This window comes from Aspergillus multicolor, assembly GCF_047715735.1.
Source record: "Aspergillus multicolor strain CBS 133.54 unplaced genomic scaffold BDW74scaffold_7, whole genome shotgun sequence".
Taxonomy (NCBI): Eukaryota; Fungi; Ascomycota; class Eurotiomycetes; order Eurotiales; family Aspergillaceae; genus Aspergillus; species Aspergillus multicolor.
The window spans coordinates 520168-545851 of NW_027395958.1; the positions used below are offsets into that span (position 1 = coordinate 520168).

A 25684-nucleotide genomic window follows, 5' to 3' on the forward strand; every position below is an offset into this window, starting at 1 on the left:
CCGCCTACCACCACCTGCGGGCTGCAGGGTTTAGTATCGCGTTGAGTTGAGGGGTACATTAATTTGTATGTGGTCTCCATGCAAAACAATGGACCAGTTGGACTTAGCAAGAATATTATATCCTTATATCCTCCACTTCATAGGCGTCGAGTCAAGGGGTACACTGGTTGTATGCGGTCTCCCATACAAACCAATGTACCAGTCGGACTTTATTATTTTCCACTGATACGCTTATAGCCTAGTAAGTCCTCTAGTGACTAGCTTTTGCTACTAGTGCTAAATAAGGCTAGTAAACCGTGAAATGAGGATCTGAGACCAAGCACATCCAGCGCATTTGGCATGTATGGATGAAAAAGTAGGTAATCTTTCAGAGCTGTGTTCTATTTCTACCTATTTCTACGACCTTGAATTGACTTATACCTTTGCAAAACAGTAATAGCTCTAAATTCCCGCTCATGCTCGAGCATATACATAGCTGGAGCAACTTGTAAGGTTACATCACAATAATACTGAAAAGAATCGCATTGATTTTGCTAAACTAAGACATAACTGACTGATTTCTTTTTGTTGTTTTCTTTCTTTTTTTTTGCTTGCATAAGTCGAGGGAGCTTAGCATTTCAGACCTCAAGATTGTTATTTACGGGAACACCTTGTCCGGGTCGAGATGGGTTCCTAGATCCCCGACGAGCGGAGGAAGCCCGTCGCCCACAAAGGCCTTTTCCTTGCCCATCGCGCGACCCAAAGCATCAATCAAGGCGCCATCATCCAAATCAGCCGCCCAAATCATTGTCCCACCCAAGCAGCGCTTATTGGCGAACTCGAGCTTCATCTTCAAGGTTTCCGCATCATCGTAGGCAACCCACTGGTTTTCATCGAACACAGCAACCCGTACCCCAGCATCCTTGTCGAGATATGTCACGCCCTTTTCGGTTTTGAGGACGTCGGAGATTTCAGAGGCCGAGAGGACACCGCCGGTGTTCGTGCATGGTCCTGGCTTACCGGCGCCACTCCATTTACAGCCCGGTGCAATGCAGTTGGGAGATTCGAGAGTGAAGCTGCGGCCATAAAAGCCGAGACCGAGATTCACGCGGGAAGGGTTGATGTGGTTGCGCCAAAGGAGCTCCAGAGCCAGGTTGATCTCCGTGAGGTTCGTGTGGGCGAGGGCGTAGGGACCCAGAGCTTCAATAGGTCCGTCCCAAACACCGTGGATATCGTAGGTCATGACGTTCAAAAAGTCGACTTGCTGTTCAAGGCGGATAATGTCAAAACCTCGGAGATACCAATAGGAGGCAGGCAGAGTAATTGACAGCCCAATCGGCCTAGGAATCTGATTCAATCGGCCGCGGAGCCGCTCGAGCAAGTTGACGAAGTTATCGAAGTCTTCAGGCTTTCCGCCGCGATCGTCGGCAACAGGATATTCCCAGTCCAAGTCAACACCATCGAAGTTATTATTCACAATGAAGCTGAGCAGCGACTCGAAGAAGATATCTTGTTTTTCCTCGGATGCAGCAAGATCAGAAAAGGTGGTTCGGGTGGCACCGGGATCGTTCATTGCCCAACCACCGATGGCGATCCAAACCTTCAGCGACGGCTGTCGATTTTTGAGAGAGGTGACGGCACGGTATCTAGAGCCGGTGTTTTGGTCCATGGGGGCAATTCGAAAGGTCTCCGGGTTGATGAGGGCGAAAGCGAAGTTGATGTGCGTGTAAATTCCGAGGGGAATTTGTTCGGGTGCCATAGCTGTGTCAGGGTTAGTATGATAGATTGCTTCTGAAGGGCGAATATTGGGGGCACTTACTATTGCACTTCCGCTGGTCAACATTCCAACTTTCATAATAACCAATGGTCCGTTGGTGAGCGCTGGTGCCGCTGCACTGAGGTGAGACCACAGTTTTGTCGCCACAGAAATCACTTGTAGTTCCTGTAATTACTTAGTTTTGGAACATCAAATAACATAAAAGAAAGAAATTACATACCACAGAATCCAAACTTGCTGCAACAGACGTTTAAAGGGCAAGTTGAGAGATTTGACCACTGTTTTCCCCAACCAGCATCACACTCGCTCTTTCGGTCACAAGACGAGGTACATCCTTTTCCGCAGAAATCTGGACCAAAGCCGCAGACACCTTTACCAGTCGATTTATCACTAGATGATGTTAGCACCATAACACAAGGGTGACGGAGGGGGAATACTCACAGAGGGCCGCAGCAACCAATAGTGCATGGCTTGGAAAGAGAGCAAGTGTAGTCATTTTCAGCATTGGCAAGAACCTGGAGACTGCTGTATTGGGAGGCAGACGCTCGAGCGAAGAGCACAAGAAGCCCGAGGAGGAAAGCCAGAAGCTTCATTGAAGTTGAGTTGATTGTTTGTACCATAAAGGTTGTTGGAGCTGTTCTGATAATAAGAAAGATAAAGAAGAGGATGATAATGAAGAGAGGAAAAGAGATCTCCATAGGGTCAAGGAGGATTTCATAGTTAGTGGCCAGGAGTTCAGTAGAAATCCAGAAATGTCCAGAGAAGCCAGGTTATAAGCTAAGTGACAAGTTCTGTGAATAGTACCTAGTAAACATAAGTTAGTAAAAAGTGGTGAATAAGAGCATGATTAACAATTAGGTGTCTAGTGCAGTCTCTAATAACCATTCACTTATTTAATTACTTACTTTTTAACACTTTAAAGGTTTTACTTGATATAACTTGCCTGCTGCCCACTGAAAGCAGCCTTTCGGAACTTCCCAGTGTTGACAATTTAGCCATCTCAAGGACTTGTGAGTTCCATTATAGCCACAACCAACATAAACAACACAAGTACTCACTTCGAGCAACAAAGAGTAATTAGCTTCTTCTGTTTTTGAAGTCTCCTTCCATTGCTCCCCAAACTGACCATTGACTGGCCTTCAACCCTGGTAAGCTCCATAGCAAATCACAGATATCAGAGCACTTACTTTCTTCCAGGTTGCAGTAGTCAGTCACCATGAGCAAAATGAAGTCTTTCATCCTCTTCATCTTGGCTCTCCTTCTTGTCTTTCACTTTCCTGTGGAAGCCGGCGACCGTCTCTGGGAACCATCTCATCAATCCAGCTTGGTCCACGCTCGTTGGTTGCACTACCGTGAACCTTCTCTTTGGCCAAATAAGAAAATTTTAATGTGTTATCACAACCTCGAGACTGAAATATTGTTGGCCCCATACATCACGGATGCGATGAACCTCTGGTATGCGGTGGGTCTACCGGATGAGTACAGAATCCAGCGAGCTTCCGACTGGAAATGCCCCCGGGAGCGAGCGGATGTCGTGATGGTATACCATGAGCCGGGTGCCTTGGCTTCCGAGTGTGGAAAAGAAACATCGGCGGAGAATGGAGGACCAATGATGGCATTACACATTAGTGGTAACGCCGGACTTGGGAATACGGCAGCTGATATTGCTCACGAACTCGGCCATGCATGGGGGTTGCTTCACGAGCAGCAGAATCCGGTTTTCTGGGCGCCAAACAGCTTGGACAACATGTTCCGATTTAAATGCGAGAACTTAGTTGATTTTGACGCCAGGACCAGGGGCCTGCAGATGTGGCAGATCTGGGGTCGTGACGGTATTTGCCGCAGTTCGGAGGCAGCAGAGAAGGCAGAATTTGGCGCCTTTGCTTACTTGCCTATACCTAACGCAGTGTCAAAACTTGGCTATTATGTTACTGGGATGACGTTGACTGGAATTCCATCATGCTGTATCCATCTTGGATGGCTGCGAATTTGGAGAAAGGGTGCGTTCTGTATCACTTGAACGGTGCCGAGATCGGAGCAAACCTTGTACCGTCAGCGCAAGATGTCGCAGGAATACGCCATTTGTATGATGAGTATAGAGTGCCATACGAAGCGGAACTTCTTCTAAACAATCCTCGCGCGTTCGAATACGATATGTTCCGGCAGTACGCCCCAGGCTGTGGTCCCTGATGGTGACGGTAGAGACCTCAACTAGACACAATCACCACTGATGTTCAAAAACTTGGGTTGGATCACGTCAGCCATGAAGCCAGGGGAAACCAGAGGAAGCCGGATCCTTGGAAGAACAATTGCGCACTGGCAAATAATTCTGTACACATTTCCTATGTTATCCTTTTGTCAGTTACTCATTCTTGAATCTCTTCAGGAGTCGATGTTTGGACTCACCATAACACAAACTGACTCGTTGAATCAGGAGAGAGAATCGCGCGTCTTTCTTTTTTCTTTTACAAAAACAATCAATTGCTCTTGTTCTCTTTCTGATCATGCCGAAATGGCCGTAGGATTTCAACTGTGCTTGTATTGTAATGGAGAGAGATGAAGCGGCCAGGCTCGTAGCTAAGCCTGACGATGTTCAATCCTTGACTACCTATTTAGAAATTCAGCAAAGCAGTACACCAGTTCATGCATTTAAAAAAAACACCTCTCCCAGGTTCCGCAGTGATGGAAGATGCTGACGTCCCATGTAGACCGAGAGAATAACCCATACATTTGCACGTAAAATAACATAGAGAAGAAACAAGATTCAGTGAGCTGGCGGCATAAGCCAGTGCCTACTCATGTGTACCCGTCAATCCTTCTGTGACCGACCCGGAAAAAAAAACTCTTGAGAAATGAGCGAGCCGGACTCTTTGGAGAAACTAGTCCCTCACGGAGGCAGGATGTAATAGAACGGTAGAAGAAATGGGGCAAACCTATTTCATGACGATCTCCGGACCTGCCGTTGAACTAAGTCCTGGCGGAGCAGGTGCAATATTTGGCCGAGGTGCCAATTCCAACATCGGTGCTTTGCCTCCTCGAGTGCTGTTCGAACCACCACGGCCCGAAGCGCCTCCGCCTCGTCCTTGGGATGAAGTACCGCCTGCCTTATCCTGATCCGTTTTTCTGCTCTGACGAGGCCGCCGGTTGATATTACCACCCCGGGACCCAGGACCGCGTATGGGAAGGCCAGTTTCTTGAGAAATAGGGATTGCAGCCGCTAGAGGCAACTGTTGATGCGTTGTTGCTGGAGCCCGACTTCGACCACCGCGTCCTCGCCCTCGCCCTCGTTTGATCGTGCCATCCGCCCTAGTAAGCGTGTCAGCCTAGGAGCTTTGGAGAGTAAAGAAGGAACACATACCTCTCAACCTGGATCTTATCCCCTTCGGGTACTAGGGGACCACTGTACACAAAGAATCCGTCCTTACTTGCAGCGGCCTGCTCCTGCCAGACCATTTCGCTATCGTCAACGAAAGGGTCCTCACGATCATACTCTTCGAGTTTCCTTCTGCGGCGCTTCTTCGTTCCGTCTGCAGGTTCATTTGGTTTCGCAGTCGCAGCACTAGTTGCACCATCACCATCCATTTCGCTGTCGCGTTCAGCATCAAAGCTCAAATCCTCGTCGGCACTTTCTCCAGCTGAAATTCCTCGCCCCAACCGGTCAATTCGCTCTAAAGCAGCGCCTGCAGCGGCTACGCGAGCCAATCGTTCTTTGTGGGCGGCCAAGCGTGGGTGAAGGGCCTTAAATCCATACTGCTCCTCCGCCAATCGAGCAAAGTTCACAATCTGATTGGGAATGCCTTTGAGAGGAACATGTACGACAATATTGGGCGTTCGTTGATCGGGTTCCCCGGAGGAATTATCATCCACGCCAAATAGGGCATTGGAAATGAGGCCGGAGCCTTGCGGTAATGGAGGAGGGACCTCTTTTGCGGGCCGTGAAGGTTTTGGAGAGGGCGGTTTTGATGAAGGCACTGTTGGGGTCTTGGATTCCTTCGTGGAGGTTTTTTCAACAGCCGTGGGGGCGGGACGTTCGGTATCCACCTCCATTGGAGTTGGTCCCAGCAATGGTTGCTGAGGTTTTGGTGCAGGCACGCTGGGTTCAGGCACAGCTGGCGGCACCGAAGGTTGCGACGAAAAGATCCGCGTGTGGGGCTGGCTTTCTTGAGATGCTAGCGTTTGTGGAGGAGGTCCATACGGAGACTGATGCCCGTACGGAGACGACGACGGAGGCAAATGGGCTTGAGCAACTGAGGGACCAACTAGAGTTGGCGGGTAGCTGGACACGGCGCGACTAGGAGAACCGTATGGATGTGAAGCATATTGAAGTGGTGAAGTGCTTTGGGGAGGGTCGATGATGCTAGAAATTGCCGGTGAAGCACTGGCGCGAAAAGGCCGCGGTGAAACCGGACGCGCTGGAGGGCTGAAGGAAGTAGAAGCCGGAGCTGGAGGGGGCACGGTGGTCAACGAACTACTTCCAAACGCGGACCGAATCGGATCGTAGTTTTGTCCGCTGCTTCGCTGTGGCGGAGGAGCCAATGGCTGGGATTGAGGACGAGAGGGTGGTGCGGAGATCATTGTTGGGTATGGCGGTGATGTTGTAGGCGCCATGGCTTGAGGAGAAGTGGGCTGGGTAGGATGAATCAGCTGAGAGGTTAGATCAAGATGGCGAGACTGCGGCATCTGGGATTGAGGTGGAGGCTGAGAGTGATTTGTTAACAGTGGTGCAGCTGCAATTGGAGAACTGGGCTGCGGAGTAATAACCGGCGTAGTGGTTGCGGGCGCAGGAACCGGGGTCGAAGCTGGAGCTATCGAGGCTGCAGCAGAAACGGCAGGGGCCGCGTCGGGGCTTTGCTTCGGCGGCGTGCCTTCTAACTTTGGCTTCTTGCGGGGATGTGACTGGGCGGAAGTAGGGTTGTTGGATGTAGACGAGGACTTGTCCCGCGGGCGACGGGTCGGCCGCTTTGGTTCCTTCTCCTTGTCTTGCTCCTTCTCCTTTGCCTTTTCCTTCTCTTTGTCCTTGTCCTTATCCTTAGATCTAACCGACTTCGGGGTTTCTTTGCGATCGGGTTCAGCGGCGTCGTCCTTCTTTCGACGCGACCGTCGGGCACGGGTTTGGGTTTCAGCAGGTGGTTGCGGCTCGTGTTCGTCCTGAGCCGACCAAACGGGCGGCCCCGTGGACATTGTGGAGGAAATCAGTGATGTTGGTTCATTGAAACGGCGCGAGAGCGGCTTAGGGCGAGTGCGAGGGCTGGTTCGTGGGAGGAGGGCGTTTGCAGCCGAAAATGGGATGATCGCGTATTCCAAAGACAAAGCCGTGAACTGGACTCGATGGAAAACAGACAATAACTGATGAAAATGTCTCTAGGAAATGAAGGCCGGGGAGGAGGGTCGATGGGGGGATAGAGGAGTGGATGAAGAAGGGGGAAAGAACACGAGGAGAAGACGGAGCAAAAGGCCGGCAGAAAAGGGGAATCGGCAGGCGAAGACGAGCAGAAACAGGACAGCAAGAAGGGGTGAGGAAGGGCTGCGATCAGACGGACAGTATGGCAGATAGGTGTAATATCCCACCTGATAGCTCAGTGAGCAAACAAATGAAGGGTCTTAAACCCAATGGGAGGACCAAGGGGTTGACGTGTCTCTATCAATTGAGGGAAGCTTCTTATTGTTGGTGTTCAAGCTGGCGACAAGAAATAACCGGATATCATTTGCATGTATAGAACCAACTTTGGCGACCGCCAATGCTTCTGCTGCTATCATGAAACAGAGCCCAACATCCCACCACGGGGAAATAGATGTATGAGCAGTTGGCTAGAGTTAATCTACATATGAGAATAGATAATCCGCCATGGCAGGACATGCAAGGCCTGAACGGATGAGGACAAAACTAGGATCTGGTGATGCAGAACTCCGAACTTCTTCAATGGCCGATCAGATGATCCCGAGCGCTTGTCCGTTTCTGGAGCGCTAGTCACGGGATACGCTAGCCCACTTCCAGACTAAGCTGCAATGTTTAACTTTTGAGCCGCATTGACTCAGCAACGCTTTGCCCTTCTTAGCGTATCCCACTTGGCGCCATTCGGAGTCTCCAAAGTCAAGGAGCTTCATCTTCATAGCGTCAGGAAGCTGAGTGCTCGCATCTTGGGCCATGGCTTTTCGCGGCGAACGCTTTGACATCGATCTCGACTCTGACTCCGAGGCCCCCGCACCCACTTTTGCAATCCCTGGCGTCATCGGAGAGATCCAGGAACGTTCCCCCGCCGCACCTCCCGCGCCTCCGACTCTCAAGTCCGCCAGTGGCTTTCCTGCTCATCGCCGTCGCGCCCCTAAACAATCGGCTTTCAAACAATTCCAGGCGCAACCTAAAGCGTCATTAATCGAACCAGAAAAGCTGTCACCTGGTCCACAAGATGAGAAAGCGGCTATCGGCGAACAGAATCGCCAGCAACTGGCATCGATGTCCGACGCAGAGATTCAGAAAGAACGCGAGGAACTGATGTCCACACTAGACCCTTCCTTACTTGAAAGGTTCCTTCGTCGGGCCCGCATCGATGATGATGAGCACGCACCCGCGCCCTCTCCCTCAAACACTGCAACGAACGACGCCACCAAGGCTACGCCAGCTCGTGCCTCGGAGCCCGATTCAGCTTCTGTCCCTATCCCAACTGCTGCGCCGCTACAGAAACAACCCACGAAATCAAAAACTCGTTCTCCTTCAGATGATACCCCTCCCTTGAAAATCCCCGAAGACCTCCATCCAGCCGCAGACTTCCCCCCCTCAGGGTCCGTCCACTTCCCCACGCCTCCGTCCCGCGGCACCCAAATGCCAACGTTAGATCCTTCATCGCCATCCTTCCTCTCAGACCTACAAGCGCATTACTTCCCGAATATCTCGCACGACCCATCGTCACTCTCCTGGCTGCAGCCACCCTCCTCAGAACCAGACGAACCGGGCGCCCCTCCCTCCTCCGCCTACCACCCAGGCAGCAGCGCCGAAGCCGTACATCCCGCATCCCTCCGATTCTCTTTAGTCGGTACCATCCTATCGCCCTCGACTTCCCTCTCTTTACCGACAACTCTCGGCCTGCATCATCACGGCGACGACCCCCACGCCGCCGGATACACGATTCCAGAGCTCGCCATCCTCAGCCGCTCCTCGTTCCCCGCGCAACGCTGCATCGCTTGGCAGGTTCTCGGCCGAGTCTTGTTCCGTCTGGGGAAAGGACAGTTCGGTGAGCGTGGGAGTACACTGGTTGAGGGGCTTTGGTCTGTCATCGAGCGCGAGGGAGTTGTGGCTGGGATGCTGGAGGAGGCGGATTCAGCGCCTTCTTCGTCTTTAGGTCATGCGGAAAAAAGCTCTGCAGCTGCGAGGGAGAATCCGCAAGGGTCTCCTGGTGCAAAGGGGAGTGGGCTCGGACGACATGCAAGCGCGTCAGCTTGGGCTGTTGAAGCGGTCTGGTTATGGCAGATGGGTGGTTCCGGTGATAGGGGGATTCTGAAGCCGGGTGCTGTTCGATCGCAATAAAAGTCCTTCTGCTGAGCATATTTTCAAGATATAATTTCGCATTTTGAAGTTGGAAAATACCTTAAGTGTTCGATATACGTATTATAACGAGGGACGGGTCTCAAAGTTACTACAATAATAGCGAAGTATCATGCTATGCAAAGCTCAAGCCCATGAAGAAGCACGCTCCTAATAACATACCACATAAAACATGAGCCCCTTCCCATACCCCCAACTCCTACTGTAGTTGTACAAATAAAGCATATGGCCGCATTCTCTGACCTTAAAACTCTTCTGCCCCGCCAGCCTGAACGCCCAAGATCTTCCATCTCAACTCCTCAATATAATCCCTCCTTAGCCAGAGCCCGCCCGATGGAGTAGACCCCGCTTCATCCATACCCCGCTCGCTCTCTGACGAGAAAGAGGAGCCAGCGTCGATCCAAGCGAAAAGCAATCTCAGCTGCCAGAGCCGGTCTCGCACTTCATCTGGACTAGCACCGCGGCCAGTCGCTGCTTGTATAACATTTTGCACGGTACGCTCCGTAACGAGTTTGCTGTCTACAGCTGATTGACGAAGCCAGGGGGCATCGTGCGGTGTGGGTGATGGATGAGGCCGTGTAGGGAAGGAGGATGGGAGGACGAGTTCCTTCTCCCGAGCGTCAAGGAGGCCATTCAAGGAGTCTAGCTGGAAGATCCAGTCCCAGATACTTTGGGTTGCAGGTCTCGCTGTGAATCGGTGGGAGTTCTTGACGAGAAGCGCGGAGACGTTTGGTAGGGCAGAAGGTGGTAGACCCTTGCCATGGTTGGAGGCTGATGTTGAAGATGACGGAAGGATGTCTTGAGCACTGCTTAGTCCGGCTAGTGTGGAGCAGAAGAAGGAGGATCCGGTTGGGTTGTAGGTAGCTTTTCGGCGTAGGTAGATCGATTGGTCGCCACGTTGAAATTTCTCGCGGACTTCTGGGTTGGAGGTAAAATCTAGGACTAGCGGCCAATAGTCTGGACTGAGGACTTCAACCTTGGCTATGCGACTCAGATCAGGTAGTAAGCAAGGGGCAGTGAAGGTGTCGCTAAGACCGTCGGCGTTTGTTATGGTAATCGGCATCGATACTGGTCGTCTAGAATCAAGGTCACGAGGGATTATGCAACGTGGTTCCGCGGCAAGGACCCATAAGTGACGGAAGGCTTGCAAATGGCATTTGTTGTCGAGCACCGTTGTCGGGAAGATTGGATAAAGGGAGCAGATTAAAGACGCAGTTGCCAAGTTCGAAGTACCTAAGGTATAGCTTCCACCGCCCAAAAACAGCATTCCAATGGCCATGTGAGCGGCCATGTGGCTTCCGTATGGTGTATCAGGATCCACCCGACCGTGGAGAGAACGTAGACGGCGGAACAAAGCCAGGTCCCCAGTTCCTGCCATGACGGCCGCCAGGGATAATGCAACGACATCTTGGCAGTGACGGACCGAGTTTCGTGCAAGCCTTGCATCGTAATTGGCTGCGGGAAGGCGAGAGATGCGGATGAACTGGTCGAGGTAAGAAAGGAGGATATCACGGACTATTGGGTCCGGCGAGCCAGCAAACCGTAACCCAAGGGCGAAACAAAGACCGGCGATGATGTTGAAGAAAGGCATATCATTGCTTTTCAATCGTCGCACACCAGTCAGCCGGTAACGGCGGCGGTAGACTTCTGGGAGACTCTCTATAAACCAATCGTCACTGGCCTGGATACGGTCCCACATGATGACATGCCGCGCGAGCGTGCGAAGAAGGAAGAGATCTGGTCGTACATAATCAAAGCGGACCGTGGTGTCGGGAATGTCCACCTTTTGTGCGAGGGTCTCATCGTTGGTCTTCATGAAGATAATCGCCAAGGCAATCGTCGCCCCAGCCGTTGCTCGGTCGAGGACGTGAGCTAAATCGACGTTCTTAGTACCAACCGCCACAGCGAGCAATCTCTCAACTATATGCATATCCCGCATCCCCTTTAGGTCTTTGCCCTTTCCTAGGTTAATGAATCCGAGGGAAAACCCTGCAGCTAGGCGGTAACCCTCATCACGTAGGCCTTCGTAAGTCGCGGAGCCTTCTTCCGCATCCGAGTTCTCAATCTCCGAGAGCATAACTTCACTCATACGCCGATGTTGAGAGTTACAGTACAAGAGACCAATCCCCATGATTCCCGCGGTCTGCGTCAGCGGCGATAGATTGAGCTCTGCGGCTCCCATAGGGAGCATCCTAGTTACATGTACAGACAGCAGTCGAGTGACTAGTGTGTCCATTGTACCGAGGTAGGACGCAGATAAACCAAGCAATAGACCGATTGAAGTCATCGTATGTTTGGGTGTCAAGTACTTGAATGCCACCCATTTAGCCAGCGACCTCAGATGTCCGTTAAGGCCTAGCGCCAAAAGAAAACCCGCATGCCGGTTCGTCAATTCTTGGGGCTTGTTGAAAAGAATCCACGATGTGTCGATTCCTCTCGAGTTTCTCGAGATAGCAAGGCCAGTGGAAACACCATTGTGGAAGAAGGCCCAGCAAATCTTCTCCTCATGAAAGGAGGCTCTATCTGCGCTTATCGTCACGTTTGAAGGCCTCATCACGCACTGCAATGAGAATGACGGTATTGGGAGCTTCTCAGTCAAGAGAGGAAGTCGACCACTAAAAGCGAGCATGGCCCGCCCAGTTGGGATGGATAATGTCCGCAAGGTGACTAATTGTACCACTTCCTTTTGTGCTTCAAGGAGATCCGAGTCAGTCCATTCTGGCTCTGGGGTGCACTCTGCTGCAGGGGCCTTGGACTGGTTTAGCAACCGCGCGGCTTCAATGAACCGCTTGTCCTCGCGGAAGATCAGTCTTGTTACGGAGAAGCGATCAGCTTCAGCGGAAGCTTCAAACGAGTTGATCGCATCAGTATCCAGTGCAGAATTGCTGATATGATGATAGTCACGCATAGCATCGTGGGAGGTACTAGGAAGAGATGGCGGAGGTGGACGTGCGGCACTTAATTGACTCATTGAGATGTTGAGGTCGTCTCGGTCAATTAGTTCTAAGAGAGACGAGTTCCACGAGGTCGAAGCATGCGTCTGCGACTGAAGAATAGCTTCGTACAAGGGCGTGCTGACGCCCACTGGGAGAGTCTCAATAACGCTGCGCGTCAGCCTCCAACGGTATAGGAGTTGTATCCGATCAAAAACACTTGCTTTATCGTGCATTTCGTTGACAAACCCTTCGAGCGCAAGAGTCCTCGGAGTCAGAGTGGAACACCATTGCCACATCCTTCCTCTCCTCGGATGATCATCGCAGTTGATCAGGTTAAGTAAACTCCAGAAATGACAGGGTTCTCCTCGCCAGGCCTTTTCTAAGAACGCGAATATTGAAGGGGGTGCAAGCGGTTCGACAGGAAGTTTTGATCCGGTCATCCGGGTATCCTCGAATTGCCAGCGGGTTATGCTAGCGAGTTCAAGGCCATAGTAGGAATCCTCCGCCCAATTCCAGGAGGACCATCCAAGCCATCCGCCCAGCTGTGCTAGAACCGGGGCAAGGAGGCCCAATGATTTGTGGGATTGCTCATCATCACACGCTGATAGCTTCTGCTCCTCTCGAAGAAGGTGCAGAGCGACTAGAATGGTACATATCGGAGTGTGCTTTGAATGTTCAGTGTTGATGAGTGCCTTGCGAATATGGCCCTCGCCTCCAATCGCCGTATTACCACGGGGAGTTCGTAGAAACTCTCTGGTTAGCGCCGCGCACCGTAGGAGATAGGTGTTTTTGCGGCAGGTTGAGCGACTAGAACCGGGCGTTTCCTTGTGGGAATTTCTTCCGTTGCTGGCCGTGCTGTCGTCTTCAGCATCTTGCTCGACAATCCAACCCCAAGTGGCAGTGTTCATCCAGGGGGCCACCACTCCGGAGGATCCGGATTCTTGATCTAGCATGGATTCCCAGCTCTCCGTGTCAACATAGCTACCACTGCTAGACCTTAAAAGGCCTCTTTTTCTGCGAGTTTGTCGGGCCGTGATCCCGGAGTGGTCACCTTCGATGAATGGAATGGCTTGTGCGAAGAGAGTAATCACAAGGGCAGTCCACTCAATGTCGTTCTCCCCCGTTTGCCGTTCCTGGAGCCATTTCGTGGTTTCCCTCCAGCCTATCCAAAGTCCGTCGGCCACCTTGTCAGGAAAGTAACCGCCCAAAGCAAATCGGCACACACTAAACGCTTCCCGTACCAGGGCATTTGTAGGTTCCATACGAACCTGAAGCTTATGCCTTCGCTTCGCCGAATCTATTACGTCGAACTTACCGTCAGCAGCAGAATGATCCAGGCCGGTTATGATTATCGAGGCATCGGTCATGACGCGTTTCATGCCCCCTTCTCGAGGAAGATTGACGGTCATGATAGATGAAAGTGCATCGGTTTCATGCAACAGGAACTTGTCAGGCAGGTCAAGGACTAGAGGACTGTTCCATGGCATCTGTAACTGTAGGATTGAACCCCCAGTGTCGGTCACGCTGAGGGTGATAACTCGTGAGAGACCTCCGTCGACCACCTTGCATACATCCAACGTTCCCGAGGCATGCTGAATGCCGGTGGCTTGTATGAGTAGACTGCGTTCATCGGTGGCTGGCTTAACTCTGGATCTTTTTGAGAATACAGCATCTTTCGCCGGCTTCGTGACACTTTCCGCTCGTATGGTGACGACGGTTAGAGATTTCGCCTCTTGATCAACCAAATAGAGAGCCACCGGCGTTGAGCTCCCACTGTGCGCGGAAGCGTAGTCCGTCGGGCAAATGGTCACCACTTTCAATTTCCTAGATGACTTCAACTTCGATGGCGCAAGAAAGCTCCCAGAGAACTTCGAAGAGAAGCTTTCCACTTTAGACAGAAAAACCTCCTCGGGAAGGCCGGAACCTGACTCCTTGAGGTCCATATTCTCCATTCCTTCGAACAGACTTTCATTATTCAACTCCTCCAGGAGTTTGTCTGCAGGGGGATCGACAAAGCTGCTCGTGGCGCTGTAAACGGAACCGGCTCCGGGTGGCAAGGAACTCCTTGGATTGAAACCAAAGCTGCCGCGGGCGCTGCCTGCCCCTATTGACTGTCGTAAGCCCCCTGGATAGATCGTGCTCGACTGACTCCCTGTCGCAAGATCAGAAAACGCAATCCTATCCTGACTAGTCGCTAGGTCTGCACGGGCTAACATCGAGCTCACTCGTCGAGAAGTCTTCGAGGGAACACCGATTTCGGTGAAATCCTGGCCCAACTTGGAAGCAAAATCATCCTCCTCATCATCGAGTTTTCCTTCAGTAGAATATTGCGAGTGAGACATGATAGATGCGTTCCAGTTATCACCTCTTGGGCCAAAGCTCTCCCTCGCGGTGGTAGAGCGCGTACCGGGCGTTGTCGTCCCTGTGGTCATTCCAAAATGGGAACTACGCCTCTTAGAGCGGGTGCTGCCGGTCTCGCGGCGTCTTTTCTTCTTGGAAGACGGGACAGCCTCGTTCTCTCTATAACGCGCGTGCCAAAGTGTATACAACCCCGTGGTCGTATTGACAGTCAACACGAGGATAAGGGGAGTTTTCAGATTGGCACGATGTGTTCCTGATAGTTCATCGCGAGGAGAGACGTAGATGATCTCGTCTGAGGGATCAAGGACATCGTACCCAGATGGTCTACTCAACCTGCTCGTTTGTAGCCATCGAGATGCTTGATTTGTTACGACCAAGCCCATCTCTGAATGGGGGTCCATAAGAGAGAATACCCTAGGGAGATCTGCACGCTTGTTTATACGGGGCTTCCAGCCAGGACTTTGAGCTGGGATGGTGCTCAGTGATTGCCGTTGCGCCTGGCCTGAAGACTGAGAAGCACGAAAGTCCTGGGAGAACGACAAGAATGAATTCGGAGGCGCCATTGGGTGGCTGCTAGTATGATTTTCGTCGGCGACCTTCCTCTGCAATAGTAAACCACGAGGCGTCGCAAATACCGAGTCGACCTCGAACGGTAGAGGAACGACATGGCTGTTGCCTTCTAGGAAGAAAATATGAGCTTGCGACTTGAGAATGGCGACCAATGCGCGTGATGAGTCTTTGCTGGATGTTCTTCCCCTTGATCCTGTCCCCTCTGGTGATTTCGTATCGTTGGTTTGGCCCGAATGATTGTTCGTCTTATGCGACGCCGTAGGAGAAGGAGTCCCGCCGCTGGTTCGCTTGATTTTGCTCACGGCAAAGTTCGTCAACAAAGCATGCCGTATATCCTCCTTCTCGAGATCTAAACGGAATACCCTCTTGATCACGCCGGCCCGAGACCAGACCACACAGCTTTTTGTCCATACTAACTCGTCTTCAACAGGGCCGTCCGGGCCCGTATCAACGGACGTTGACCATGAGTAGAGCTTCTCTGATGGTTCGGGGGGCAGTAAATCCTCCGCGATGAGAAATGGAATGGCCGACGATTCGTGCAGGCCGAGGGACCGTACTGTAGACATTATCAAGGCGGCGTTTAGGTATAGCGGGGAGAAGAGCGTCGAGCAGTTGACGCCATTGTCGATCGATCGGGACGTTTCGAGGAAAGAGGGGCCCAGTAGTAGAGTGAACGAGGTGGTGATAGCAAGCTTGAAAGTATGATCAGCAAAGTGAAAAAGTGTGGTTGAGCCGTAGAGCTGGAAATGAGCTCTGGAAGCGACGCGGTGGACGCGGACTGAATGAGCGTAAATACGAGTCGCTGCCCGGCGGCTTTTTTCTTCCTCCGCAACAACACTCAGCCAACTCCGACCTCCCCTTCCTCCCTCCCACGCCCTCGTTTTCGATATTTATCTGGAGTTGATTGGATTATTAATGAGGTATCAGCTTATACAAAACGACATTGTGCCCCATTATCAATCCGACTCCTTGAAGGAGCTCTCAACTGGTCAAGGTTGTTGATCAATCATCAGAACAATGCCTTCCTTTCCTTCTCGACCGCTTGTCAGAGCGAGAAACGACGGACTACAGCTGAGGTGGGCATTTATTTGCGCTTCTTGTCATAGTCAAGCTAACCTGTTTGCTTACCTAGTTACCAGCTTCCTCACCGTGTTTACACCGCTCAAGGCTACCCGATCCTCGCCCCTAACGGCTCTTCCGTTGTTGTCTATGGCTATGAAGATGGGTTGAAGGTCATTTGGCGAGGAGGACGGCCGTTTTCGCATCAGAAACCGCAATCCCCAAAGCAGGACAAACCGCAGAAGCCTAACCGCAGCAATGACGATGCGATCATGATCATCGACTCTGATGATGAGAGTATGGCGGACACCCAGAAAGACGAGGAACCAGAGGCCGAAACATACGAATTTGAGGATGAGGACCCCGAGGTTGATCCTTCCCATCCTTACGAGGGTATTCTGCGCCAGATCGACATACCCCTTGGAAGCCGGGTGATAGACATTGCTGTTCCTCGCGTGCTTCCCGAGAGTGCGCGCTCGCACCTCGACCCGTTCCCAGGTATTCTTAACAAACTTATCGTCGTGTCGGCAGTATGTGCGGACTATTCTACACGCGTTGTTACAGTGCCCTTGGCTCCTCCACACCCGACAGAGAACAACATGGCTGCATGGGGTATCCAGACATTCGCAGTCAGCGCAGTATCACATCAGGAGATTCCGCGAGGAGTGAGCATCACATTCACTTACCAGGAAAGCCACCCGCAGGATGGCGGTGAGGGCAGATGGGAGCTCCTTGTGGCCACTCATTCCGCGGAGTCGTCTGGCTTGCTGGTCATTCATCGGATTCCAATCGCAGAAGACAAAAAGACGGACCATGTATCTTATCGTCTATGCGCTGAGGATGTCGAGACGAAGCGCCGCTATTTACCATCTCCCGCGCAGAACGTAGCCTTCAACCCGTCCAGCTACCCGGCCGCGCGACATTCCACACTATTGGTTTCATTCCACTCAGGCTGTGTCAAGGTATACTCCTGCTTCTCGACAAAGCCATCCAAATCTTCGCGGAGAGTTGGCTCAGCGCAGACTGAATTTGAGACATCAGAAACTGAAGGAAAGTGGTTAATTAGTCTTTACCCCGGCTTCGAGCAGTCATTGTCGAATCTTCCGCGGCGCAAGTCTATTACGAACGCCGAGTGGGTACTAGGTGGACGAGCCATCATGGTACTGATGGCAGACGGTGAATGGGGAGTTTGGGATCTCGAAGGAGCCGGACCCGGTACAGCCAAGGGCCCTCTCCAGCGACAGTCCAGCGTGCAAGGCGTATCCGGTGGGGCATTGACTGCGTTTTCAGTTAGCGGGCGTATCCTCAGTTTCCCCTCTGGTGGAAAATCCGAGACCGCCGTTGAGCATCGCCCGAGGTTCGCCCCGATGACCCCTTCGACTAAACGTCTCCGCGAGGACACCTTGCTGAAAGGGAACGCGGCTGGGACGTCTACATCGTCGTTACGTGGCGGGATTTCGGTGTACCAGATGAATACGACGCAGGATGCATTGCCAGATGAATCGATTCTTATTCGACATGGAAGCCAAAGTGCTATCATACCCAGTCTCTTGACTCTGTGGCGGAGCGCCGTGAAATCAACAGGAACACTAGATGCATCCAACCGTTGTCGAGTAACACCGATCCATGATATCGCGCTTATGGGTGAGCCTTTGAAGGAAATCAGCCATGTCCCTGCACCGTCTCGCCAATCTCACTTGGAGCCCCGGGCATTTGAAATCATTGTCGCCGCAGAACATCGTCTCGTGATTCTCGCTACGAAGCTGACAGAGCCCGAGCCGGCGCCTATTACGCGCGCCTCGGTCGCCGAAACTTCTACAGTTGAGGCAGACCAGCTCCGACTTCGCCAAGGAGAACTGGACGTCGACGGAATGGACCGGCTGCTGAATGGAATGGCGCATAGTCGCTCGCTTCACATAGGAAGCCCGGTCAAGCGGGCGCGGATATTTACGTGATGTACCACAGCTAATATGATCAGTTACAGATACCCCTCCGTTTTTACTTTCCGCAACTGCCCCGTATTTCTTTGATCTGCACATTCGCGCTGTAAGGTGGAGCGCAAGGCGAGGATCATGCCTTGAAATGCCTCTTGAGGTATAAGCTCTGTATCGGCTGCGATATATCGATGGGGGCGCTCTCTACATATTTCTTCGCGTCCCACCCATACCACAGCCTGGTCTCTTCGGTACACTGAAGGGGCCGGGCGGCGCTTGCGTCTAGTGTGGACATCAACTATCTAACAACTCTGTAGTTTTATATTTGCTCTTTAGTAGCACAATGTCATTGATCCCATTGTTCGATAGGAGAGATCTAGATGCAAGTTACATAAGCACCCCGCGGCGGGGATCGGCGATATCGCAATCGGCGGAAATTATTTGGAGTCGCAAATCCCCGTCTCCAATTCCTCCTTTTGTTCATTTAGACACACCAATCTACCTATCCTTCACATATATCCAGCACCATGGCTCTCCCCTCAGATTCAACCTCAGAGCACCAACCAAAAAAGGGTACCACCACCACCACCACCACCATGCACCCTCCACCTCTCCCTCTCATCCTCCGCATACCCATACCATACCTACATGAACCCCCTACCTAACAACCCTCTCAAGTCTGGGCCTCCCTAATAACAACCCTCTCCTACCTCCCGGGCCTCCTAACGCTGCACCACTCGCTCCGCCTCTCTAAAACGACATACCCCTTCGTCGCCCTCTACACGCCCTCCTTCCCACAGTCCGGCCTCGAAGCCCTCCACGCCCGCGGGATCACGACACTCCCCGTGCCCCCTGTCCAACCCACAAGGAAACCGAAACACGGCTACGCGCATGACCCGCGCTTCGAGGATGCGTGGAATAAACTCGTTGTGTTCTCGTTGAGCGAGTTTGAGCGCGTCGTTCTCCTGGATGGGGATATGCTGGTGCGCCGGAATATGGATGAGCTTATGGATGTCCCGCTTGATGGGCCTGCGGATGGATCTGGTATAGTGGAGGGTGGTGGGGAACAGAGGAGGGTCTTCGGCGCTAGTCACGCCTGCGCCTGTAATCCGATGAAGAAGGCGCATTATCCGGGGCATTGGTACCCCTCTCTCTTGTCCCAATCCCCGATCCTTACTTAGATTCAAGCTAACGTGTATATCTCGTCTTAGGATCCCGGCAAACTGCGCTTTCACAACCCAACATGCCTCCCCCGATCTCGCGCGAAAACACGGTGCACCGAGTACCTCCGGCGTCGGCATGCTGAACAGCGGTCTTCTCGTCGTACGACCCTCACAAACGCACTTCGCAACGATCCAGCGGTTCCTCGATGACGCGGAGAAAGTCGACAGCTATGTATTTCCGGACCAGGAACTCCTCTCCGACGCATTCAAGGACCAGTGGGTACCGTTGCCGTACGTATATAACGCGCTGAAGACGATGAGGGATCCGAGCGTTCACGGGACGATCTGGAGGGACGGGGAGATCAGGAATGTGCATTACATCTTTGCGGTGAAGCCGTGGCAGGAAACGCCGCCGGCTAGTATAGAGGACGAGAAGGCTAGGGATATGCTGAATGCGTGGTGGTGGGAGGTTAATGAGGATAGACAGAGGGGTGAGAGGGAGAAGGGGATTGAGGATGGAATCTAGAGTTTAGATGATTTATGAGGCTGGTTATAATCTATATTGGTGCTGGGCAAGGGCTAGATAGATGCCAGTGATGTACATGATCCGTATACGATGCGATGTGACAATGGGCTAAGAGCAAGAAGCGATATGTTTGGTAGATTTACATATGCAATATGCACAGGCTAGGGATGTAAACTATCTACGCAGCCCCAGTGTAACCAAGGCCATCCAATTCCTTGCGCACCGAGTCCTCCGTATGGATCTTCTTCATCTGAGTATCCTCCAATTTCTCACCACCGGCCAAACGCATCTTGAGGTCCTCGATCGCACGGATCTTCTTCAAGAGGCCGCGGATCTTCTTGTCGTGGACACTGGGAACACCATCATCGAGGGGCTCGGGCTCCGGAGCGGGAGCTGGAGCGGCCTTGTTGACGTTAGGCTGTTTCTGCTGCCCGTTCTTGCGGGGTCCATCCTTCTTCTTCTCGCCACGGGGTTGGTTGGCATCGTTGGCGGCCTCCTCGGGCTGACCCTCCTTGAGCTTGCGAGCTTCACGCTTCTTCTTGTTTCGAGCGGCAGACTTGGAGAGCTTCTCCGCCTGATCGGCGCCAGGGGGAAGAGCAACGCCTCCTCCGGGAGCGGCTCCCGGGGGAAGGAATTCCTCTGCTGGCTCGGCTCCAGGCACGACGCGTCTCCGAGATCGAGCAACGCCGTTCAAAGCACCACCAGTCGCGGTGCCTTCAGGGACGTAAGCGGCTCCACCTTGGTCTTCACGACGGAAGGCGAGCGGAGTCGATGTGCCGCGGGCGCCGGGGGGACGGTATGCACCGGCAGGCTTGACGGGAGCCTTCCTCGTGCTGAGGTAGGCAACTGCGGACGCGTGAGGAGCGGGCAGCGGGTTGAAGGGATCGCCAAGTGGGTGCTGGATGGTCGACTGCGGGCGCCAGCAAACGTCGTAGAGCTCGTTAATGTCCTCGTTGTAGAGCAAAGCTCCGCTGACGTGCCACAGGCGAAGACCGTTGTCGACGCGCAGACGAGGGCTGGTGGTCGCAGTCAGGATGGTCTGTCCGTCAGGCGACCATTCGCAGACACTCGAGTTCGCGGCTTCCACGGTAGTGATCTTGGTGTAGTTCTTCTCCATATCGTAGATGTCCATCTGACCGGCCATGTTTCCAAAGCCAGCAACAAGGACAAAACGACCGTGGGGCGAGAACAGGATGGTGTTTCGAGGAGTCAAGGGGAAGCTGTGCTTGGGGACACCGCGGACGTTGAAGATGGTCGTCTTGGAGGGGATGGTACCGTATACGACACCAAACTCCTTGGAGGTAGGCGACCAGCTGACGTCGTGAATCGGGCCCTCTCTGTCTGTTGAAAGGGTCAGAATGCAGTCACAGAAACCAAAATTGCAGACGTACCGAGGTGAACCCGAGAGTCGAACTGCCCGCTAGAGCTCAGAAGGTAGAGAGTAGTCTCTCCGTAGTAACTCTTGCCGGTCTTGTCGACATCAGTCTGAGCGAGAACGATCAAGCTAGTACCGGAGTTGTTCCACTTCAACTGAACCTTGTCGCCCTTGAAGAACGTCTTCTGCGAGACCGGCGATCCGAACTGGGGAACCAAAAACACCTTGACGGCGGCAGGTTGTCCCTACAACAGCACGATTAGCCCAATCCCAACCCAAACCAGCATCTCCACTAACCTTGCGCTCAGGAATGAACACCGCAACTGCCGAGTTCTGGCCAGGCGAAAGCGCAAAGTCTGCCACCCCCTCCACGCGCAACTTATTCCAGACCTTGGACAGGTTATCGCTCTGGTAGAACTGGACCTCGTTGGTGACGACGCGGGCACACAGCTTCTCATCGGCGCTGTACTGGATGTTCCAGCCGGTCTGCGACTTCTGGACGTACTGTCCCACGATGCGGTCCTCCTCCGTCTCCAACACCTTCCAAACCTTCAGGTTCTTGACAGCATCGCCATTGGCGTCCTTGGAAGGGCGCTGCCATGTAATCAGGTATGTACCGAGCGGCGAGAAGCCAAGCTCGAAGACGTTCTCGGCGGGGATGGTGGAAACGACGTGACCGACGGAGGGATCGATAATGGTGACCCTGTGATACGTTAGCCAGTGCTCCGTGGTTTGCGGGGTAAATGTACGTACTTCTCGGGAGACGCCCAAGCAAAGTATCGGCCGTCAGGAGAATAAGCGCTGCAACGGATGTTCCCCTCGGGTCTGCAGTTGTTTGCATTAGTGACGTCGTGGGCCCGTAGCAGTGGTGCAAAACATACTTCTCAAATCCCGCCAAGGGCTCGTACACTGGAGAAGCATCCAAGATGCCAACTCCCTTCACCGTGCGGACTATATCTAGTCAGCTTTTGTGTGCGGTTCTCTCGCCGTCACAGGCAACAATCAACGAGCCAAGGACATACAAGCAAGTTGTGTAGGAGCAGCCATTCCGAATCTCTGGAATAGAATATCTCAATCAAAAGCCCAAAGGTCTAATGGTAGTGAAACGCGCGCGTTGCTCGGAAGAAGTCGAGCTGTGCAGAGCTGAAGTGAAGCCCCCCGCCAATGATAAACAGAAGCTGGAGAAAACGCAATCGATCCGGGAGCAGGTACCGGAGTGGGAGCTGAGATGGGCAGATGAGACGAATGTAAACGCTATCGAAGAGATCAAGGCCGACTCGAATGCTGAAGGTATGCGTGGCGAGCAGTTATTTGACACGACACGCACAAAGAACCTTGGAACGAGGTCAAAGACGGCGGAAGTGGAACTTGGCAGGTTGGAACTCTTGTCGAGTCTCCAGTCCGGGTTGTTTCAGAAAAGGATCAATGCTAGACAAGTCAATGCCAGCAGGAACAGAACAGGACAGGACGACTGTAGGAGGGGGTGGTGGTGGTGAAGGGGGAAGAGTGAGGAGGAAGAGAGAGAATTGACGTGAGTGAGCGGCGAAAGAAAAAGCGGCAAATGTTCCCAATTCGGCAAGCCTGCGATGAGACAGAGCCCAACCTTCGTGAAACATCAGTCTGCAGAAGTAGTAAGATTGGCCATTGTTCATTCATTCTTCTCTTTATCTTGATTATACTTTATTCTGAAGCTCTCACTACTATCTACTTGTACCCGCCTGAAGTTGGCGCCGGTGCTTGCCACTCCGAATAGATACGCGGTCCGAGCTGATCACCATGGACAAGTCTCATTTGAGTTTACATAGGATTCAATTGTGATGAGAAAGCGAGCAGCTAAATATCCTACAAAGCCAGATACTCCGTCGATCCTTGTTACATATTGCTTTGTCCATAGAATGTTGCCTCCCATCATATCGGTTCTCGACCCTTTTCGAAGATAATAGACTCCAGATCCGAAAGCATTAATCACGAAGAACGCCAGCTTCATCAGGTAATAGTAGTATAGTCACCGGCGGCAACCTCAGTACCGTTCGCTGGGAAAGTTCTCTGTTCCCGGAGTGGCCATTCTCGGGGTTCGCACGGTGGTATCAACGACATCAGGATCATAGGTCATTCCATCCACCATACGCGCATCCTGAGCCGGCTCAGGCGTAGCAGAGCCCATATGCGGCGAGTAGGATGTCACTGGGTTCGCGCGGTTCTGTCTCGGGCTCCCAACGGAGCTGGTCGGCCTCCCGCTCGACGACGTCCGACCGATTCCAGGATGGGAGATCGGTCCGCTCATGGTGCTCGCGCCTTCGCCGAACCCAACAAGACTGGCGTCTCCCTCGTCGCTCATGTTACCAACGCTCGACACGCCGTCGTCCGCCTCGCTCATCTTGTCCGCATCGAAAGCGTCGCTCCCACTGGCCCATGTAGTCCTAGCATCCACGCTGCCCGTTGCACTGGCGCTTCCGACGGTACTTCTCTCCTTCAGACCGACGCCGGTGTCGAAGTATCCGGGGGTGTATGGGAAGGACGGGCCAGTGGTTGAGTGTGCGCCGCCGGCCCGTGCGGTAGCCACCCGCTCTAGACCAGCGAGGCGGGAGATGCGATCGGCGCGCTCGGCTTCGAGGGTCGTCGTTGAACTCATGGAGGCATTGGATGAGTGGTGTCCATGGCGGCCGTGGGGGAAGGGTTGGCCTTGGTGGCCGTCTTTGATGGCGGTGGTGGAGAGCGCGGAGAGGGAGGTGGTGGTGGAATTGGGGGTTCCGCTGTGATAGTAGATGTTAGCTTATCGCAGCGATCTAACCGGGTCGAGTTAACTCACGGCCCCATCTCAGATGGAGTGACCGGGTCGGAGGGAGGAGGAGGGAGGTTGATCAAGGTGGGAGTGGTCATGGCTATATGCACAATGTGCGTCTGAACTTTGAGTTCTGGTCAAAGCTGCAGGGCCGATCAGATCGAAATCGGCGGGTTATCGGGGTCGATTTAGTAGAGGTTGGACTATAGTTGGGCAGTAGATCAGGCCGAGATAGCTGTCAGGGATGATAGATGGAATCCGCAGATTGAGGGAAGAAGATGAAGAATCCCCGTTGTAAGTCAAGAGAACGAACAATAAGGACAAAGAGGCAAAGCAAACGATATGCGCAACAAAGTTGGTGTGGTGCAGTTGGCTGTGCGCTCTCCCGCTGGTTTAGAGTTTCAGTTCCGAGGGCGATGTGGTGGAGGTGCTATCCGTACTGGCCCGCGAGTCGATCTTCTGTCACTGCTGACTGGCGTTTTCTGAATTCTTCCTGCACGAGTAAACTGAAGCTGGACGAGATATTTCTTTTTCTTATAGTATCTGAAGCAATCGAGGATGCTAAAAGTAGTCCAGTGAGGCGGCAGGAGGTCCTATCCATTAAGGGTGATGACGTCATCAAATTAGACTCGACGCTTCACTTCCCCTGAAACTAATCACGATGGAGCAAAAACGGAATGCAATTGGAGACTCCTGTATAGCATAGAGAGGCCACACTGATGCAACGAGGACGTGATTCTGGTTGGCTTGAGGGCCATCAATTGGTTGAATTGCGGCGCAAAAATGCCTCGGTTCTACACTACCTTGGCTGGTATGTAGAGGGTAGAAACATTGTGATTAGCATCGTAGCGACTAATCTAGAGGGTCTAAGCACCGTGGGTATCATTAAAAGGGTAAAGCAACCTCGAAGCAGAAAGGAACAATTCCTGACAGTGAGGTGTCTTGGTCTAGAACCGAAGTATATGTTTTTCCCCAGACCACCCCAGGATCTGCCTTCTTCTCCACGCGATCCCATCAATGAGATAGAATCAAGACTGTTAGATAGCCAAATCATCTCTATAACCAAGCCAAATAATCCCTAATTCTAAACGTCCCCGAAGTAAACCTCATCAAAAAGCACAACCCCTGTATAACTACTCCCGGAAAACGTACAGCTCGCCACAAAATTGATCCTATCCTCCGCCGTCTTCGACACATACCACCCCTCTAAGCTCACCCACTCATCCGGCACATCAAATAAACTCACAATTGCGCCGGTCGTCGCATTGAAACCGCCATATGCAGAAACAGAGCAGTAGTTTGCGCCGTTGGGCGCAGGGATGCGTGTTGCCAGCGAGACGGTGTAGTTTGTTCCGGGGGTTAGATTGTGTAAGGACTGGGAGATTGTGTTACCGCGGTTTCCGACGGCTGTGCGGAGGGATCTGGGACGTATTTAGATGGGGTACGATTTCTTGATGGGAGAGAGGAAGAGAGTGAGGGAGGAAGGGAGGTTACAGGTAGTAGTCGCCGTCGTAGGGAGTATAGTCGGCGTTGGAGGCGACGACGGTTGCGACGTTTGGGGCGGAGGGGATCCAGGGTGCTAGAGAGCCGGACTCAAAGCTTGGGTTTGTGAGGAGATTTAGGGACATGGTGGCAAATGATGGAGTGCCAGGCAGGAGGCTATGATTGTGGAAGGAGGAAGG

At 52.7% G+C, this 25684-nt stretch overlaps 10 protein-coding genes across 10 annotated transcripts; 4 read left to right on the top strand and 6 right to left on the bottom strand.

The window, feature by feature from the left end:
• Nucleotides 1-637: 637 nt before the first annotated feature.
• Nucleotides 638-2349, bottom strand: BDW74DRAFT_176537 (uncharacterized protein; the record flags this gene model as incomplete). The annotated part of the gene is made up of 4 exons (XM_073728626.1): nucleotides 638-1740; nucleotides 1799-1921; nucleotides 1977-2146; nucleotides 2198-2349. The coding sequence occupies 4 exons, from the start codon at nucleotides 2347-2349 to the stop codon at nucleotides 638-640; spliced, it is 1548 nt and encodes a 515-aa protein (XP_073585665.1).
• Nucleotides 2350-3881: 1532 nt separating this feature from the next.
• BDW74DRAFT_130749 (uncharacterized protein) lies at nucleotides 3882-4502 on the top strand. Its single transcript, XM_073722278.1, has one exon. The coding sequence runs from the start codon at nucleotides 3987-3989 to the stop codon at nucleotides 4314-4316; it is 330 nt and encodes a 109-aa protein (XP_073585666.1). The 5' UTR covers nucleotides 3882-3986; the 3' UTR covers nucleotides 4317-4502.
• BDW74DRAFT_130723 (uncharacterized protein) lies at nucleotides 4266-7052 on the bottom strand. Its single transcript, XM_073722277.1, has 2 exons — nucleotides 5115-7052; nucleotides 4266-5062 (listed from the first exon to the last, which is right to left on the bottom strand). Exons 1-2 carry the CDS (start codon nucleotides 6935-6937, stop codon nucleotides 4690-4692), a joined length of 2196 nt encoding a protein of 731 aa, XP_073585667.1. The 5' UTR covers nucleotides 6938-7052; the 3' UTR covers nucleotides 4266-4689.
• A 677-nt stretch (nucleotides 7053-7729) lies between these two features.
• On the top strand, nucleotides 7730-9464 carry BDW74DRAFT_130773 (uncharacterized protein). The gene has a single exon (XM_073722279.1). The coding sequence runs from the start codon at nucleotides 7902-7904 to the stop codon at nucleotides 9276-9278; it is 1377 nt and encodes a 458-aa protein (XP_073585668.1). The 5' UTR covers nucleotides 7730-7901; the 3' UTR covers nucleotides 9279-9464.
• A 76-nt stretch (nucleotides 9465-9540) lies between these two features.
• On the bottom strand, nucleotides 9541-15729 carry BDW74DRAFT_176540 (anaphase promoting complex subunit 1; the record flags this gene model as incomplete). Its single annotated transcript, XM_073728627.1, has 1 exon — nucleotides 9541-15729. The coding sequence occupies one exon, from the start codon at nucleotides 15727-15729 to the stop codon at nucleotides 9541-9543; it is 6189 nt and encodes a 2062-aa protein (XP_073585669.1).
• Nucleotides 15730-16004: 275 nt separating this feature from the next.
• BDW74DRAFT_150051 (uncharacterized protein) lies at nucleotides 16005-18524 on the top strand. Its single transcript, XM_073723959.1, has 2 exons — nucleotides 16005-16239; nucleotides 16296-18524. The coding sequence occupies exons 1-2, from the start codon at nucleotides 16181-16183 to the stop codon at nucleotides 18175-18177; spliced, it is 1941 nt and encodes a 646-aa protein (XP_073585670.1). The 5' UTR covers nucleotides 16005-16180; the 3' UTR covers nucleotides 18178-18524.
• Nucleotides 18525-18683: 159 nt separating this feature from the next.
• BDW74DRAFT_176542 (glycosyltransferase family 8 protein) lies at nucleotides 18684-19845 on the top strand (the record flags this gene model as incomplete). Its single annotated transcript, XM_073728628.1, has 3 exons — nucleotides 18684-18729; nucleotides 18835-19297; nucleotides 19368-19845. The coding sequence occupies 3 exons, from the start codon at nucleotides 18684-18686 to the stop codon at nucleotides 19843-19845; spliced, it is 987 nt and encodes a 328-aa protein (XP_073585671.1).
• Nucleotides 19846-20023: 178 nt separating this feature from the next.
• On the bottom strand, nucleotides 20024-22731 carry BDW74DRAFT_189975 (translation initiation factor 2A; the record flags this gene model as incomplete). The annotated part of the gene is made up of 6 exons (XM_073732089.1): nucleotides 22243-22731; nucleotides 22102-22171; nucleotides 21974-22045; nucleotides 21518-21923; nucleotides 21237-21465; nucleotides 20024-21186 (listed from the first exon to the last, which is right to left on the bottom strand). Exons 1-6 carry the CDS (start codon nucleotides 22265-22267, stop codon nucleotides 20024-20026), a joined length of 1965 nt encoding a protein of 654 aa, XP_073585672.1. The 5' UTR covers nucleotides 22268-22731.
• A 274-nt stretch (nucleotides 22732-23005) lies between these two features.
• On the bottom strand, nucleotides 23006-24519 carry BDW74DRAFT_150055 (uncharacterized protein). The gene is made up of 2 exons (XM_073723960.1): nucleotides 24030-24519; nucleotides 23006-23973 (listed from the first exon to the last, which is right to left on the bottom strand). The coding sequence occupies exons 1-2, from the start codon at nucleotides 24098-24100 to the stop codon at nucleotides 23241-23243; spliced, it is 804 nt and encodes a 267-aa protein (XP_073585673.1). The 5' UTR covers nucleotides 24101-24519; the 3' UTR covers nucleotides 23006-23240.
• Nucleotides 24520-24755: 236 nt separating this feature from the next.
• On the bottom strand, nucleotides 24756-25680 carry BDW74DRAFT_150056 (uncharacterized protein). Its single transcript, XM_073723961.1, has 2 exons — nucleotides 25497-25680; nucleotides 24756-25423 (listed from the first exon to the last, which is right to left on the bottom strand). Exons 1-2 carry the CDS (start codon nucleotides 25628-25630, stop codon nucleotides 25087-25089), a joined length of 471 nt encoding a protein of 156 aa, XP_073585674.1. The 5' UTR covers nucleotides 25631-25680; the 3' UTR covers nucleotides 24756-25086.
• Between the last annotated feature and the right edge of the window lie 4 nt (nucleotides 25681-25684).

Excerpts from the sequence above, each read along its gene's own strand:
- BDW74DRAFT_130749 (XM_073722278.1), top strand. The coding sequence starts at position 3,987 with ATGTTCAAAAACTTGGGTTGGATCACGTCAGCCATGAAGCCAGGGGAA.
- BDW74DRAFT_130723 (XM_073722277.1), bottom strand. The coding sequence starts at position 6,937 with ATGTCCACGGGGCCGCCCGTTTGGTCGGCTCAGGACGAACACGAGCCG. Across the intron at positions 5,063-5,114 it reads GATAAGATCCAGGTTGAGAG|GGCGGATGGCACGATCAAAC; the intron begins GTATGTGTTCCT and ends CACGCTTACTAG.
- BDW74DRAFT_130773 (XM_073722279.1), top strand. The coding sequence starts at position 7,902 with ATGGCTTTTCGCGGCGAACGCTTTGACATCGATCTCGACTCTGACTCC.
- BDW74DRAFT_150051 (XM_073723959.1), top strand. The coding sequence starts at position 16,181 with ATGCCTTCCTTTCCTTCTCGACCGCTTGTCAGAGCGAGAAACGACGGA. Across the intron at positions 16,240-16,295 it reads AACGACGGACTACAGCTGAG|TTACCAGCTTCCTCACCGTG; the intron begins GTGGGCATTTAT and ends TTGCTTACCTAG.
- BDW74DRAFT_150055 (XM_073723960.1), bottom strand. The coding sequence starts at position 24,100 with ATGACCACTCCCACCTTGATCAACCTCCCTCCTCCTCCCTCCGACCCG. Across the intron at positions 23,974-24,029 it reads ACTCCATCTGAGATGGGGCC|CGGAACCCCCAATTCCACCA; the intron begins GTGAGTTAACTC and ends CTACTATCACAG.
- BDW74DRAFT_150056 (XM_073723961.1), bottom strand. The coding sequence starts at position 25,630 with ATGTCCCTAAATCTCCTCACAAACCCAAGCTTTGAGTCCGGCTCTCTA. Across the intron at positions 25,424-25,496 it reads TACGACGGCGACTACTACCT|ATCCCTCCGCACAGCCGTCG; the intron begins GTAACCTCCCTT and ends AATACGTCCCAG.